Source organism: Plutella xylostella, chromosome 6, assembly GCF_932276165.1.
Source record: "Plutella xylostella chromosome 6, ilPluXylo3.1, whole genome shotgun sequence".
In the NCBI taxonomy this organism is placed as follows: domain Eukaryota; kingdom Metazoa; phylum Arthropoda; class Insecta; order Lepidoptera; family Plutellidae; genus Plutella; species Plutella xylostella.
In genome coordinates, this window is record NC_063986.1 from 4,931,738 (window position 1) to 4,949,760 (window position 18,023).

At 36.7% G+C, this 18,023-nt stretch overlaps 1 protein-coding gene across 1 annotated transcript in view; it reads left to right on the forward strand.

Annotated features, from left to right (window-relative positions):
• LOC105382045 (chaoptin) overlaps nt 1-18,023 on the forward strand; it is a 41,733-nt gene that overhangs the window by 12,045 nt on the left and 11,665 nt on the right. The window contains exons 2-3 of the mRNA XM_048621654.1: nt 6,825-6,996; nt 17,606-17,692. Of these exons, the coding sequence (XP_048477611.1) occupies nt 6,994-6,996; nt 17,606-17,692 (90 nt within the window). The 5' untranslated portion in view covers nt 6,825-6,993. The remainder of the gene's footprint in view (nt 1-6,824; nt 6,997-17,605; nt 17,693-18,023) is intronic.

The window sequence follows — 18,023 nt, forward strand, 5'->3', positions numbered from 1 at the left end:
TTAATTGGTATAATAATATGAAATGTACATGTTATCATCATCTGCCTATAATCATCCAATGCTGGACATAGGCCTCTCCCAAGGAGCGCCACAACACTCGGTCCTCGGTCTTCCGAATCCAGTCACTAACGGCTACCTGCCTAAGCTTGCATATTTTGACAGCTATGTTGGTAACCTTAGTCCTCTGACGTATAACCTCTTTTCTGATACCATCCATATGAGAAACCCTAAGCATAGCTCTCTCCATAGCACGCTGAGTGACTTTAAATCGGTGGACCAGTCCCATCATCAGTGTCCACGTCTCTGCACCATATTTCATAACTGGCAGGGCGCAATGGTTGAAGACTGTTGGATGCGCCTTTCAGCCTCCTTGTCGAAGTTGCTTCTGCCTAGCCGAATAGTCTGCCTCCGGTAGTCATATTATTGCACAACTTCGATAGTTGTCTCACGAACGATCACCGGCTCCGGTTTTATGTGAACATTCTACATGACTTTTGTCTTGCCCAAGTACATACGGAGGCCTACACGTTGCAAGCAGCATTAAGGCCACTTAGCATCCAGCTGAGTTCCTGCAGAGATGTATGGTCTATTATATTCTATTCTACTATCTGTGGGAGGTGTAAGTACCTGCACCTGGCTCTCTCGAATGGGACCTTTGTGCAATGTGAATATTCTATTCCAAGGTCTAAGCTGCCTTTCTAAGCTTGGACCATTTCCCACCACGCTGGTCCACAGGGGGTGGCTGGGTTCACATATTATCTAGATATGCTAAATCTATAGGTAGATATGCAGGATTCGTCACGATGTTTTCCTTCACCGTAAAAGCGATGGTATACATTGTATTTAAATTCAAAGGAACACATTGGTACATGTCAGCGCTGGAATTCGCACCCGCATCACTGGCGTGGGAAGCGGGCGCTTACCCGACTGAGCTACCACCGATCTTATTTATACATAACGTTCATTATAATTATGTTGTGATTGTTATTATTAATGTAATATTATATATTTCGTTTTTATACATCTCGATACGCACCCGTCTTAACGCACTGCAAAAAGAGGTAATTTGACTAGTCCTGTAGGTAATATGTCAGTGATCGGTATTACCTGTATTACAGGTAAAAGATGGTAAAGATATGTTACTTTGCCTAATCATACATACCACGGCGATGAAAACATAAGTCACGGAAATGAATAACCTGGCCACGGAAATGAATAACCTAACCACGGCAATGAATACAAATTATTTTACAGGACATGGCAATGAAATTTTTTTCATTGCCGTGGCTTTTTTTTCATTGCCATAGCAAATATTGGCCACGGAAGCCACGGAAATGAAAGCATGGCGATGAAAACCAAGGCATTAAATATAAATAACTAAAAAAGTATTAACTATTCGAAGAAATAAACACTTTATAAGTTAAATATTTTCAAAAAGCTTTCTTTTGAATGCTTACTCTAGAAGACAAACTTAATTTTTATAGAAGTTATATCTATCCACGGCAATGAAAGAAAAAATGTCCAGTCCCCAATTTTTTTACTGATTTTCACTATAGCGCAAAAACGCGGGCACCGATGTACCTCCTTCCACGTCGAGCAGTTAGGCGACACTTGTAAGAAACGATTAGCGCACTGAGGGGGGCACCCAAGTTCATAGGTAAAACAATATCCTTGATCATGTTTAGGACACGGCGATGAACAGAAGTTCTGGGACACATGAATTTTCACTTACCGTTCGTTATATTCTTTATATATTTCAATAAATGTATTCCGTGACAATACTTTAACTATTAATGTATCAAATGAAACTAAGTTTAACTATCAATACTCAATATTTTTTCATCAATGAAGAATAATACAAAACGTGGTGACGTGGGGACAGACACGGCAATGAAAGATTTGGAGGTTTAATATTTTTTTTTTAAATATCCATTAATCCTATTAATAAAATATTTAGTGCTACACATAGATAACTATTTCACTTAACCGGAAAAAAATATTAGAAAATTATAACTTGGTTTTTTAGTACCGATTTCATTGATGCCACGCAATTTTTGGCTGCGGGAAATTCACCCAGATACTATCGTACACCGGGCTTCTTACCCATCACCCAATCACGGTCTCGTTCACAAGATATTCAGGTGATTTAGGCGTGTGGATACTGGATATTACCTAAATGGAAAGTCAGATCAGGTACTTACTTACTTTTAATCAGCCTAATGCATGCTTGGAAAATAAACGAAATTCGTAGAAACTCATTTGTGAAATCAAAGCACAGCAAGAAATATGTGGTTTCGGAGAAATACGGATCTTTAACTTTAGACGAAGATAAATTTATAGTAGAATTTTATTGTAAACTACAGTTAAGAAATACATAGGTAAGTACAGTATTCGAATTTATTTTTCTGAAAATACTACATTGATAGACAGAAAATATAATGAAACTAGCAGTTCCCGCGAGCTACGCTTCGCCTTAAAAAGTTTTCCCGTGGGAAATCCGGGATAAAAAAAATTGTATATTTTACGTCCGATATTAGTGGTATAAATCATTATGGTATAAATCAGCCAACTACCAGGATACTATTTAAAGTTACTTCCCCCGGTCACAGATGTGGTTCAGATTTAAGAAAAATACCAACAAGTAGGACTGAACTAATTCTGTAGCTTCTACAGTTCTAGACTGATAAAATATACCCCCCATTAGTCCAGTTAGTTAGACGAAAAGGCATTTGTAATTAAGTGAAGCTATGTTTAGAACAGTAAACAAACTGTTCCTTACTATTTTTAGAAGAGGAAGCAGAAAATTCATTACTTCGGTCGACAGGTCAGTAGCTAAACTAAAACTATTTCAGCATTAAAAATATTAAGTTATTTTTCGATCAGTTTGAACATATTAGGTACCTTTCTATTTTATAAATTTAGCTATGATATGCTTAGGACTAACTATATAATATTTTCTCATGAGACCTATGTTAGTGAAAGTTCAAAACCCAACAGGGTCTATAGTCTATGATAAACACGCCAAGGAATTTCAATCTCCTTAGGCCCACTTGCGTGGATCACAGGGTTAAAAATATAAACTCAGAGGTAACTAACTCAGGGTTAACTTTGTAAAATTTTAACCCGGACTTTTGATTGCGCTAATGGAAAATAACCCTGAGTTAGCTAACCTGACGTTTCTTTTTGCACTCTGTGAATCTATGTCCCGTTCCAGGCTGAAAGGGACCAAGTTTCTATTGCCGTAAAAAAACATTGTCTTCTATCTCGTTTTCACCTCACGTCTTTGGATAAAACTATCCCTCTCTATTTCCATTTTCGCAATCTGTCAGTAATTTGTTTACAAAGTGTCATATTTGTGATTTCCTTGTATTATTACGAAAATTATAAAAAATTGAAAAGAAACGGCGGTAGCTCAGTCGGGTAAGCGCTCGCTTCTCACACAAAAGATGTGTGTTTGGATCCTAGCGCAGTTACATACCAATGAGTTCTTTGGAATTTAAGTACAATGTGTGGCAACTTACTACCACACATTCTACTTACCACAAAACGTTCAAGAACCTTATCATAAGCAGCTCTCTTCAATCTAACCGTACCAGCAAGCAATACTCAACCAATAACAACAGCAAGTATTGATTTTATTGAACACATCGCGGTTGCAAGTTGTGCTTTAGATAACAGCAAAGATAGCCCTGTAAAGAGCTGTTTCTGGAAACAAAGAGGGAGTTCCGAAAAGAACTGTTCAGCAAGCTCAAGCAAGCAGCAGCAGCGACCACCACCGTCACCGCGGCAGCTCGGAGAGGAGAGCCTCCGACAGCGCAGAAAAGGAACGAGTCCCCGTGCATTCCCAACGCCACGAGTATTTAAGTCAGCACCGCGCGTATAAGTAGGCTTATTTTCTGTAAATAAATTATTATTCTGTCCACTCTGAGTATTATTTTCTACCTACTCTACACAATATCTCCAAAAATGTAATCATAGCTCTTACGGTGAAAAAAACATCGTGATCTAAATGTGTACCCTAAACTGCATTGTACTCTTTCGCGATACGGCTCGCGACCTATCACGTGAGTACAAAAATGTACAGCGAAAAGTGGGTGAGTCACCTCTGAGTAACTACATTACAGTCATAGTCGTGAGCATATATATATGTAACCACACCATCGTGCTCTTCACAAGTGAATTAATTTCACAAGTGGGACCATTTGCTACTTTGCTAGATAGGGGAAAAATATAAGAATGTTGAGTTAATCATCATAATCAAACATTTCCAACGAATACAAGAATATTGATAAAAACCTTTTCTTTTGACGTAAGCCGGGTTAGCGTCTTAACCCTCCAATATTGGGGGGTTAAATATTTAAGAGTTTATCCCAAGGTTAGCGCTCATATTTCAGCGATGCAAGACAAATTAATAAACTAACCCTCCTTATGTCAAATATCTCCGAGTTAATTCGCTAACCCAGGTCTGCGCAAGTGGACCTTACTGAACTTGTAAACAAAATATCCCAACCCATTTACCAAAATCCCTGCTTAAAAGTTTCAACATTATTAATATTGGTAGGTTATTGTTATTAGTAAGCAGGCAACTGGGTATTAATTTTAATACCTAATCAGGTAACTAGTTATTAAATTCGATAACTAATTACCTGGCAGCTTCCAAACTTCACCAGTCTAGGAACAATAAGTAGCGATGTAGTTAGAATTTAATAACATAACTTTTAGTCTGGTAATAAACTAAAACGGAGAACCTAAAACTAAACAGAGGCCCGTAGGCAAAACCTTCTCTAACAGGCTCGACCGAAGCTGAATTTAGATCGTAAAATAAGTTTGGTAGTAACTAAACTGGTCTATAGCATTCATAGTACGTAAGGGCCATTTCCCGCAAGTTTGGAAATAAAAGGTATGAATTAATTTCGACAAAATAGTAGAGTATGCGATTTTTTGCTAACTATACATTAAAAAACTATACATTTGCCAAAATGTACTAGCTGTTTTAAACGCCATAGTCCTGAACTCCTGAGTTCTGATAGACTACCCAATTGATGTATCCATGCATCTCTATGTGTTTATAGATACACACATCGTCATACTAACATACGATTTTGCGTTTAGGTCCTCTCTGAACAATTTCTATTAAGTATTTATCATCGACAAAAAAGTAAAATACCTACCTACTTACTTAATAATGAAGTAGTTAGGTGACCCGGCCTCCACCACAACACACACTACCCTTACATTTTTCAGCCTATAATATAAGGTTAATCTAATTACTGGCGACGTGAACCCAAAGTGACCTAATTTCAGTCGTGGGTCGCGCTTCGACACTAATCTGGATTTAGCAACTTAAAATGAGACCGCTCTGAAACATTCATCCGGCTTCGTGCTGATCACTTCTTGTTTCATCGATAAGTAGGTACCTACTTACTAATGCACTCACGAGCAATTAAAAAGTTCCACTTAAAAAAAATCGACACCAAATTACCCATTCTGATGAGCTGCTCTGACTTCAATATTGCAGACGGCGTCATAAAACTAGTCTCTTCCGTTTAGGACTAATTTGGGGCTATTACCTAACGTCACTGGAACTTTTTCATTGCTCTCGAGTGTATTAATTTCAATAGGTACATCTTCCTCGAAAACTGTGACTATCGACGCTACACAGGGTTTTAGAAAGGGTTACAATAAGGTAAAAGCGTTGGCTCGGTATATTTGATTTTAGTTCTAACTTACTCTCTATACGTAAATCGAAATCTTTGTGTTCGTAGTAAAGCCCGAAGGGGTTTCTTTACGATGTTGTCACGTATATGAACGTTATTCTTCACACGTCCAGCCCTGTCCGCGGTCTCGTCGCATCGTCCCTCGACGTTATTAATTTTGCACACATCTCATTTAGCAGATGAACATGAAGGGTTGAATTAGAAGTACCTTTTTTCAATTTGTTCAAATAAAACTCAGAACTTATACATACCTAAAATATTTTTTATTTTCCCACTTTGAAAAGTAAGAGTTTAAGGCTTCGTTTTTTTGACGAAACTTCTAGTGGATATAATGCATGTTTGTGACTTATATGTTTTTATGAATAAATGATTTGTATTAATTGTCTGTAGGCTTCGTTCCCAGTAGACTTACTGGGCGTGCGTTACATAGAAAATTGCGTAGAGTGAGCACAAAACCAAGCAAACACTTGTCATACGGTGCGGATCGTATGAATAGACAGTATGATTAAGACTATTTTATGTTTGTCCATATTTTATATTTTTCAGTTCTTAAAAAAGTAGTCAGACCATTTGTGGGCGACAAATAATTATCCTTCTAAAAATAATTATTCCGTTTCTAGTAGAAAATTCAGAAAAGCAGATTGTAGAGCTAGTCGTGTCGAGCACAGCAACTGGAAATTCGGTAAAAGTTGGCCCTCGCTCGCGGGTGATTGATGTCAGTTGCGGACCTTTGTGCATATTTCGGTCCGGACTCGTGGTTTTTACGAGAATTTTCTTATAAAACGCTATAGGACCTACCTATTTGTAGACTTATAAAAGTTGAAAACTCGATCTTCAATTATTTTTTAACTATCATCAAATTCTTATTACGTAATTTACTATGTTTCATCAATATGTTTTGGCCAATTTCTAGATTTGTTAATCCGTGCTGTTAATCTTAGGGTCATGGACCATTGGACAGTCATGTAAAACTTCAATCTCTCGCTCGAAGTTATATTGTACATAATATGTATATACTTAGGTGGTTATATATGTTTTATCACAAAAGCTTGTAGTAATCGTTATACATATTTCCATTTTCCTCACAAACTTTTCTTTTGTTTTCAGTGTTGTGAAGCAGTGACCGTGCAGTGAGACACAAACATCGCCAGTGTTCAACGCAGTGTGTGTAGTGTAGTAACTGACGATTCTGCAATAATCGAGTTCTGCATCGATTCAATGTGTGAATGACCCAAATGCCAAGAGTTTATGGACAAGTGCACTTATATCAGGAATCATGGTAAGTGCTAACGATAATGTTTCTAACAGTCTCGAAATAGGGATTTTATTTCTATTGTAATTTGACCTAATTTTAAGTAGAGGAATTATCTGTTCGCATTCTGTAGGTAGACCTTTCTCAATATCTCTTTTAGCTTTTCTAACGGCGTAGACACTCAAGATAAGTATCCCGTTGGGGCTATAAAGATCATCTAACTTAAAAACCGGAAGGGATTTTTGATCCTTATTTTTCTGCCTCCTGCGCTGAGCCGGAAGGGTGAAGTGTATTCGCATGCGAAGAGAGGTCAAAGTGGGTTAATATTCGTTGGGTATTTAAAAAAAAGTATAAGTACTTATCTTATTAACTTTTTGTATTCGTGCTGAATATTAATATGTTTGTTTAATTATGCGCTGCTTGTTTCATATACCCTCTCGACAGTTAATTTCGAAGTTTAAAATCTGAATAAACGCCATTTTAATAACGTATTGATTATGGTAATAGAAACTGGCGATGATTCTTTAAGAAAAAAATCTAATTAACTGCGATTATCTACTTCCACAATCACTTTCGGCAAATTTCTTATTCAGCATCCTCAACCCCAGCGTTTTGTTTGGAACATTGAATATTATTACGTCGACAGAAATTCAATGGCGAAATTGTAATAAAGTGCCCAGAAACCGAGCTCGTGTTCATGACTAAATCATGAGACCCAGTATGTATATACAGCATGGGAGCGCGAGAGACAAGACGTGATAAAAGTTTCGCATGGCGCTCACTCAGTCGGTAAAATACTAGCGCGAGAAAAATTTGCGCAAATTAACTAAGATGGTGATTAATTGATGTTTAACCATGTCAATCTTTATAAATCTATCAAATACCATTGTAAACACATTGTTTACAAAAAAATGCTAATATGTACCGTTTTTTTGGCTTAGTCTTATCATGCGCGTCTTGCGCCCCGTGCTACGTGTGCAGACAGGTGCCTCGATCAGGGGGCCCTCAATATTTTCGCATTTCCTTCCCGACTCATTTCCCAGTATTTGTTTAAGCGAGGCTTTCCATCCCAATGTTGAGATTGGATCGACGGCGGCGGCTTGCACGGTGACTTTAAATGTAGGTGGATATGTTTGAGTAATGTTAAAAGTGGATTATTGGTTGATATCGGTTGAATTTATATAATTACGTTTGTGGTTACGTTGTTGAATTTATGTGATAGGTATAACTGTATCTGTGTAGTAAAAATACAATTAGTAGCTTTATGTTATCGTATCCTATCGCCTGCTGAAAAAAGTTTGTTTTGCCTAGGAGTTAGTACTGTTTTAAATATTTTGTGTCAGACTACTAGAAAATACTAGTGTTTCCGTTACTCTCAGTCTAGGGAATATGTAACGGCTATATTTTGTTTTAAATTATTGAATGCTGCAGTAGGAAAAATGTTTCGACTGCAGTCAGTCCCTGGGGGCTTAGAATTACGGCCGTAGCGACAGTCTAGGTACCCTAGCAATCTAGCATGTACTTTATTATCTGTACTCGTTTGATTCTAACGGTGGCACCAGGCGGTGTAACCAGGTCCAACTAGTGTTTAACACAATTATAAGGTAGGTATTACAGCGTTATGCATCTTTTGAAAATGTGTCAAAGGATGACTTGCACCAAACATTGAAACGAAATTAAATCTATTGCTAGTCACTCAGCATACTGTCAAAGCAAGAGCGCAATAGATTTAGGTAATTTCTTTTAAATGTTTTGTGCAAGCCACTCTAAGCATATGGTGTAACAATCACTGTAATAAATAACAAAAGAAAGACGATGATATTCCAATTCGGATTATCCAATCGCAAATCCTTTGCATTTTATTTCGCGGACAGCCCGCACTGCCGCCGGCATCGATTCAATACCCAATGCGAGTGCAACACAGATTTCGATCCATTATTGATAATGCTATGCTCTCTGATGCATAACAAAGTTTTAGATCGGACGTGAAATCTGGCTTGTACTGGATATGGAACACCAGTGTTGGATTTTCCTGCAGAATAGAGTAACAGGATGTAGCCGTGATTGCAACGTAAACTTGTTGCAGAGTTATGTTTAAGGTAGTGTAAGATGAGAAAATGAGTTAGCTTATGATAATAATAGGATAGCTCACGATGATATGCTCCACTTTGACTGTATGTGATTCAAAAAATCTGATTAGGATTGGATGTCTTTGAAAGTTTTGCTTGTTGCAACTGAAATATTTGCTGTCATAATTTGTTCACTAACCAGTCTTCAAATTAAATAAACATTGATATAAGTATTTTCCTCTTTAATCGTCAAAAATCGTCAAGAGTCCTTACTGTAACATCAAACAAAATGGTACTCGAAAACGAAACAATTTCCAAATAAGTCACAGACTCACAGCTACATTAAAAAGGGGCGATAAATTAAAACCGCCAGGCTGAGACAAAGGCTTTGCCCAGGTAGCCCGCTTGAACTTGGCCGCGCCAGAGTAAACGGGACTAAGTTTATGTATGCAAATCTTTGGCAAGATTATATTCGTAATACAGTCGGCTCAGCTTATAGGGGGGTTTATAATCAAAGGCTTAGTACGCTACTCCTTCTAGTCAAGCATGGCTTACAGTTTCAAGCTAATTCACGCTATTTTACAATTAATTGCAGTGCATCTGGATTGGGCTACGTAATACATACTTACACATAGACACATAATGTAAATCAATAATGATATTAAAGATAAGGTATTAACTTTCATGCTTCATAATAATAATTATGTATATTTAGGCTACCTATTTAATTGTATTAATTATATTTTCAGTAATGTTGTTTTGTACATGTACTCGGGTACGTTTACAGAGGTATGTAGGTAACACCAAATTAGTACAAAACTTTTGAAACATGTCAGTGAATCGAATAAAACATGTTCGTGTAAGTTCGTATCAGAAAGAACAACGCCCAAACTTTTAATTAACTTTCCACTGATCCCAAGTACTGTCTGCAAAAGGAGAAAAGCTGCTTAGTTTAACACCAATACAATGGCTACACTCGACCGAAAAAAAACAATCTTTTATTTCATTTTGTAACTCATCCTGGCTCTTAAGTGAAGATAAAAAAATCGCTAAGCCTCGCTTAGCTCTCAACTCCTAACATCTTGGAGAAATAAAAGAAATAAAGACTGCGTGTGGCTTTTCCGGGGCTGAGTAAAACATAGCAAACCACTTTATTTATACATGCCACTTGTATAAATAAATATTATACCTACTTAGAAGAGTTGGTATTGGCAACTAGACAAATAAAGTTGTTAGTAATTTAGTAATGCAGTCATCAAGAGTATTTGATGATGAAAATAAAATATAAGTAGAAGCTTTCAGGAACATAGGTAAATACTTCTCTAACAAAAAGCTCTTTATTGTTCATTAATGTGACTTTAGTATGGGCTTGTACGTGGCTTGTACAGAAAACTGCGTTACGACGTCGCAAAACCTGCGACAGTAATCAAGCATTTACCCTGAAAAACTGTTTTGTTTTGTATACAAGCCCTATACGGCAATACGGTGACGGTGACTATGTGACTTGTCTAGGGCTGTGCAATTTTACTTACACAGAGTGTGTGTTTACCGAATTTCAAAAGTCGTAAAACAAAATTTGATCAGAATGACATCCAGAGTTTTGCTACATCTATTGATTCTATTGATTCTGCAATAATCGAGTTCTGCATCGATTCAATGTGTGAATGACCCAAATGCCAAGAGTTTATGGACAAGTGCACTTATATCAGGAATCATGGTAAGTGTTAACGATAATGTTTCTAACAGTCTCGAAATAGGGATTTTATTTCTATTGTAATTTGAGCTAATTTTAAGTAGCGGAATTATCTCTTGGAATTCTTTAGGTAGACCTTTCTCAATATATCTTTTGGCTTTTCTAACAGCGTAGACACTCAAGATAAGTATCCCGTTGGGACTATAAAGATCATCTAACTTAAAAACCGGAAGGGATTTTTGATCCTTATTTTTCTGCCCGCTGCGCTGAGCCGGAAGGGTGAAGTGTATTCGCATGCGAAGAGAGGTCGAAGTGGGTAATATTCGTTGGGTATTTAAAAAAAAGTATAAGTACTTATCTTATTAACTTTTTGTATTCGTGCTGAATATTAATATGTTTGTTTAATTATGCGCTGCTTGTTTCATATACGCTCTCGACAGTTAAGTTCGAAGTTTAAAATCTGAATAAACGCCATTTTAATAACGTATTGATTATGGTAATAGAACCTGACGATGTTTCTTTAAGAAAAAAATCGAATTAACTGCGATTATCTACTTCCACAATCACTTTCGGCAAATTTCTTATTCAGCATCCTCAACCCCAGCGTTTTGTTTGGAACATTGAATATTATTACGTCGACAGAAATTCAATGGCGAAATTGTAATAAAGTGCCCAGAAACCGAGCTCGTGTTCATGACTAAATCATGAGACCCAGTATGTATATACAGCATGGGAGTGCGAGAGACAAGACGTGATAAAAGTTTCGCATGCTCACTCAGTCGGTAAAATACTAGCGCGAGAAAAATTTGGGCCTTGCCAAATTAACTAAGATGGTGATTAATTGATGTTTAACCATGTCAATCCTTATAAATCTATGAAATACCATTCTAAACACATTGTTTACAAAAAAATGCTAATATGTACCGTTTTTTTGGCTTAGTCTTATCATGCGCGTCTTGCGCCCCGTGATACGTGTGCAGACAGGTGCCTCGGTCGATCAGGGGGCCCTCAATATTTTCGCATTTCCTTCCCGACTCATTTCCCAGTATTTGTTTAAGCGAGGCTTTCCATCCCAATGTTGAGATTGGATCGACGGCGGCGGCTTGCACGGTGACTTTAAATGTAGGTGGATATGTTTGAGTAATGTTAAAAGTGGATTATTGGTTCATATCGGTTGAATTTATATAATTACGTTTGTGGTTACGTTGTTGAATTACATTTATGTGATAGGTATATCTGTATCTGTGTAGTAAAAATACACATAGTAGCTTTATGTTATCGTATCCTATCGCCTGCTGAAAAAAGTTTGTTTTGCCTAGGAGTTAGTACTGTTTTAAATATTTTGTGTCAGACTACTAGAAAATACTAGTATTTCCGTTACTCTGAGTCTAGGGAATATGTAACGGCTATATTTTGTTTTAAATTATTGAATGCTGCAGTAGGAAAAATGTTTCGACTGCATTCTGTCCCTGCGGACTTAGAATTACGGCCGTAGCGACAGTCTAGGTACCCTAGCAATCTAGCATGTACTTTACTATCTGTACTCGTGAAGTTTGATTCTACTACCAACCAGGTCCAACTGGTGTTTAACACAATTATAAGGTAGGTATTACAGCGTTATGTATTTTGAAAATGTGACAAAAGATGACTTGCACCAAACATTGAAACGAAATTAAATCTATTGCTAGTCACTAAGCATACTGTCAAAGCAAGAGCGCAATAAATTTAGGTATTTTTTTAAAATGTTTTGTGCAAGTCACCCTAAGCATATTGTGTAACAATCACTGTAATAAATAACAAAAGAAAGACGATGATACGACCATATTCCAATTCGGATTATCCAATCGCAAATCCTTTGCATTTTATTTCGCGGACAGCCCGCACTGCCGCCGGCATCGATTCAATACCCAATGCGAGTGCAGCACAGATTTCGATCCATTATTGATAATGCTATGCTCTCTGATGCATAACAAAGTTTTAGATCGGACGTGAAATCTGGCTTGTACTGGATGTGGAACACCAGTGTCGGATTTTCCTGCAGAATAGAGTAACAGGATGTAGCCGTGATTGCAACGTAAACTTGTTGCAGAGTTATGTTTAAGGTAGTGTAAGATGAGAAAATGAGTTAGCTTATGATGATAATAGGATAGCTCACGATGATATGCTCCACTTTGACTGTATGTGATTCAAAAAATCTGACTAGGATTGGATGTCTTTGAAAGTTTTGCTTGTTGCAACTGAAATATTTGCTGTCATAATTTGTTCACTAACCATTCTTCAAATTAAATAAACATTGATATAAGTATTTTCCTCTTTAATCGTCATAAATCGTCAAGAGTCCTTACTGTAACATCAAAAAAATTGGTACTCTAAAACGAAACAATTCCCAAATAAGTCACAGACTCACAGCTATATTTTAAAAGAGGCGATAAATTAAAACCGCCAGGCTGAGACAAAGGCTTTGCCCAAGTAGCCCGCTTGAACTTGGCCGCGCCAGAGTAAACGGGACTAAGTTTATGTATGCAAATCTTTGGCAAGATTATATTCGTAATACAGTCGGCTCAGCTTATAGGGGGGTTTATAATCAAAGGCTTAGTACCCTACTCCTTCTAGTCAAGCATAGCTTACAGTTTCAAGCTAATTCATACTATTTACAATTAATTGCAGTGTACCTGAATTGGGCTACGTAATACATACTTACACATAGACACATAATGTAGATCAATAATGATATCAACGATATGGTATTAACTTTCATGCTTCCATATGATATATTTAGGCTAACTATTCTATTATTTCTATTTGCAGTAATATTGTTTTGTATGTACTGGTTACGTTTACAGAGGTATGCAAAGAGTATTTAACAAGGTATGTAGGTAACACCAAATTAGTAGAAAACTTTTGAAACCTGTCAGTGAATCGAATAAAACATGTTCGTGTAAGTTCGTATCAGAAAGAACAACGCCCAAACTTTTAATTAACTTTCCACTGATCCCAAGTACTGTCTGCAAAAGGAGAAAAGCTGCTTAGTTTAACACCAATACAATGGCAACACTCGACTGAAAAAAACAATCTTTTATTTCATTTTGTAACTCATCCTGGCTTTTTTTATCTTCACTTAAGAAGATAAAAAAATCGCTAAGCCTCGCTTAGCTCTCAACTCCTAACATCTTGGAGAAATAAAAGAAATAAAGACTGCCTGTGGCTTTTCCGGGGCTGAGTAAAACATAGCAAACCACTTTATTTATACATGCCACTTGTATAAATAAATAGTATACCTACTTACTACAGAAAAGAGTTGGTATTGGCAACTAGACAAATAAAGTTGTTAGTTATTTAGTAATGCAGTCATCAAGAGTATTTGATGATGAAAATAAAATATAAGAAGGAGCTTCAAGGAACATATTAAATACTTCTCTAACAAAAAGCTCTTTATTGTTCATCGATGTGACTTCGGTATGGGCCTGTACAGAAAACTGCGTTTTACGACGTCGCATCGCAAAAACCTGCGACAGAGCATCTGCTCTGAAAAACTGTCAAAACAGTCGTAGATTTTTGCAATGCGACGTCGCAACTCAGTTTTGTGTACAAGCCCTATAGCAATACGGTGACTGTGTGACTTGTCTAGGGCTGGGTGTTTACCGAATTTCCAAAAGACGTAAAACAAAATTTGATCAGAATGATCTCCAGAGTTTTGCTACAACCTGTTCATTTTATATATACCTAAATGGTCGAAGATATATACTTACCTACGAAACCTAGGAGTAAGTAGGAAGAAGCTAGTAGTAGTATCTAATTTATTTTCTACTCAACATTCGGTCTCACTGAAGGAGACGTGGACGTTTGAACCGGATATTGCTCCGGAGTTATTTTATATCAACTCACAGGCGTAGAGGGGCGGGCACTGGCTCCAGGATATTAGGACGTCTGCTGGCTTGGAAGCCATCTAATATATCACGCGACAAATATGGGCTCAGCTGTCTGTCTGTCTATGTAAGGCTTCGTGATATGTCTACGGACAGGTAGGCTAACTTCATTTAACGTGAATCACATATTTAATAACTTACATAACACGGTTTTCAGATATTTTATATAGCTACTTTTAATTAATTACCACTTTAATCTTACTTATATGCCTGAGCACTCTATAAAACTCTTTTTTGTTGAATAAAAATAGCTTTGTATGATAATTTTGAATACCGAACAACATGATTGGTGAAAACAATGTTAAGCGTTTCCTTAGGACTTTGGGCGTTATCTAGGTATTTAAAGGTATTACTAATACTTAATACATCAGCCTGTCCATCGCTTCGTTTTGACTCAACATTTTACATTATTAACTGCAAGTAGAAAGAGACAAAACAAAAACCCAATTTCCTTGTAATTTTCACAATCTTCAAAAGAGCTCGTGCTACCAAACAAACCAAACAAAATTTGCGACATCCTGCAAAATTGACTTGTAGCAAAGACAAAAGATTCGATTTCCGAGAAAAGCCACTGCGCAAAGGGCCTTGATATATCATGTGTATCCTATTTTATGACGGTGCCAGAATCCCTTTTAATAAAATGGATTTTGATGAGCGGGTGGGGGTTTTCCATATATTATTCAGCTCACCAGGTAGGTATATCAACTTTAGCTGAGTGTGATGCTGTTAATGCTTTACTGCTATAAATTTGTACTGTGTTCAACCAAACTTTAATATTAAAGAACTATGAGATTTAAATTTTAGCAGTACCTACAGTTTCCCGCGATATGTTATCACATCTATATTATTGGAAATTAATAGTGCTTTAGCACCTTAATATTAATTCGTGCTGAAGAATTTGCGCTCCTTTCAGCTACCTTACCACCACCGGTCCAGCGCATATTCGCAATCTACAACCCTAGGCGATTTATTATCTGTCAACAAAACTGACGTTAGATCGCTAAGCTGTAGGTAGCAATTCTGGTAATTGGCCATGCTAACTTTCTGAACAAGAATGGAATGCTTAAAACCGTTTCGAGGAATATGCTTTCTGAACATTTTCTAGTTATCAGATTTTAAATTAAGTCTCTATTTTTTAAATTATTCAATAAAAACTAATAACCTTCATTTGACCTTACCATTAGAAATTTATTGGGATTTATGCACATAATGCATTTGCCAATTAACAAAGTACTCTGTGGCATTTGTCTACAAAAAAATGTTAACGTCAAAAGCAAACTTCAAAATCGTGTGTTTATTTATCTTTGCCATTTGTTACAGAGAGTTAGAAGTAGAAAAATTGATTTAATTTATAAATGGGCAGAAGTAGAAGGAAAGAGAAGGCCTGGAAGGAGGAAATTGACGTGGCTGTGCAATATAAAAGAGTGGACCGGTGTAAAAACCGTGGAAGAAATATTTAAACTAGTAAAGAATAGAGAGCGCTGCAAAGAGAGTTCCAATGGTGGAAAGGCACTACAAGAAGAATATTTATCTTTTCTACCTTGTTTTGAAACTCTACTACGAATAAATAATAAACGAGTGGATACTACGATGGCAACAAGAGGGGCTCATTTTGAAAATGCTGCCTCTCGAAATTTGCCTCGAGCTTAACCCCTCGGCTGTCAACCAACCTTTATAAGGTGGGCACAATAAATAGTCCACATATTATGTCCCGCCATGTCTAAAGATGTTACTGATTTGCCGTATTTAAGTGAGCGATATTGCCTATGTGAACTAAAAACCTGTACATTTATTTCTTATATGTGTGCAATGAATGGAAAAATCGCCGCGAGTACTAAAAATAACTCTGGAATCAGCGTTAAAAAAAATGTTGTGATGATTGGATAATTCTGTATAATGGCGTATGTGTATCGTTTCTGAAGGAGCATACTTTGAAGGTGATAAAATAAATTTGGATGAATAACAAACATTTTTTGTTTTATTGACCCAGTCCCGATACTTTTTACTTAATCTTGTTTCTCGTAATATTATCTAAATAAATAATATATTAAGTAGGTATGAAATAAATATATACAAATTGTGGTATTTTTCTCCTACATCCCGGAAATAACGATATTGAATGATGAAATATGCAAAATGGCCGCCGACGGGTGAGGGGTTAACAATGTTATGATTTTAGAGTTAGATGACAATGACATTCTACCTCACTGACGTTAAGTAACACTTTTGCTTTTTTTTGTAGCGCAGGCAAGGATAAATCCTATAATGCATTTATGTGAAGTCACATACATTCAGCCGGCCAAATTTAAAATAAATATTAAAAATAGTTGTAATGAATAAAATACAAAAATAACGAAATTAGTTTCTTAAAATGGTCTATATTTTCAAAATAAATTATAAAAAATACATATCATGGATTGGTAGCATGGCCAATTGTGTCGGTACTTTTAATGGTAAGTACCTAGTTATACCCTGGTTATAACGACGTGGCTTGATTCCGTGAAAGAAAATATGAGAGAGTGCGGAGTGAATGTGGATATGACAGAGAATAGGGCGTGACATGACGCACAAAGCTGACCCTAAATAAGGAAAAGGCTAGGAATAAGAAGTCCCTGGTAATAACGAATCCTGTGTTGTTAACGAATCCTGTGTTAACCAATCCTGTGTTGTTAACGAATCCTGTGTTGTTAACGAATCCTGTGTTGTTAACGAATCCTGTGTTGTTAACGAATCCTGTGTTGTTAACGAATCCTGTGTTGTTAACGAATCCTGTGTTGTTAACGAATCCTGTGTTGTTAACGAATCCTGTGTTGTTAACGAATCCTGTGTTGTTAACGAATCCTGTGTTGTTAACGAATCCTGTGTTGTTAACGAATCCTGTGTTGTTAACGAATCCTGTGTTGTTAACGAATCCTGTGTTATAACGTATCCCGTGTTGTTTGTTGCAGAGTCTGATGGCGATCATCAAGTTCGGGTACGCGCTGGTGGTGGTGACCCTCCTGCTGATGATCTGGGCCTCGCTGTCTGGCGCTGAAGTAAGTAACTTTATACATCTCTAGATATATTACATTCCCCTCCAACGCGTGAAACAAAACCGACACAGAAGCGTGACATGGATAGATATACTTAACTAAATTTACTCGACAGTTGATGCTTTACCTTGATGTTTTAATATACAAATAACAATTTTATACAGCGGATTATACTCAATAGGCGGCAAATACATAGTACATACTAATATCTATACAAATACAGTAAGCGTCAAAGAAATCATTTTTTCTTTTCATTTTCATCCTCTCTACATGTTTGAATGTGCCTGTAAATATAACTTATGTGTTGTATTATCCCTTATTTCAAAACATTTCG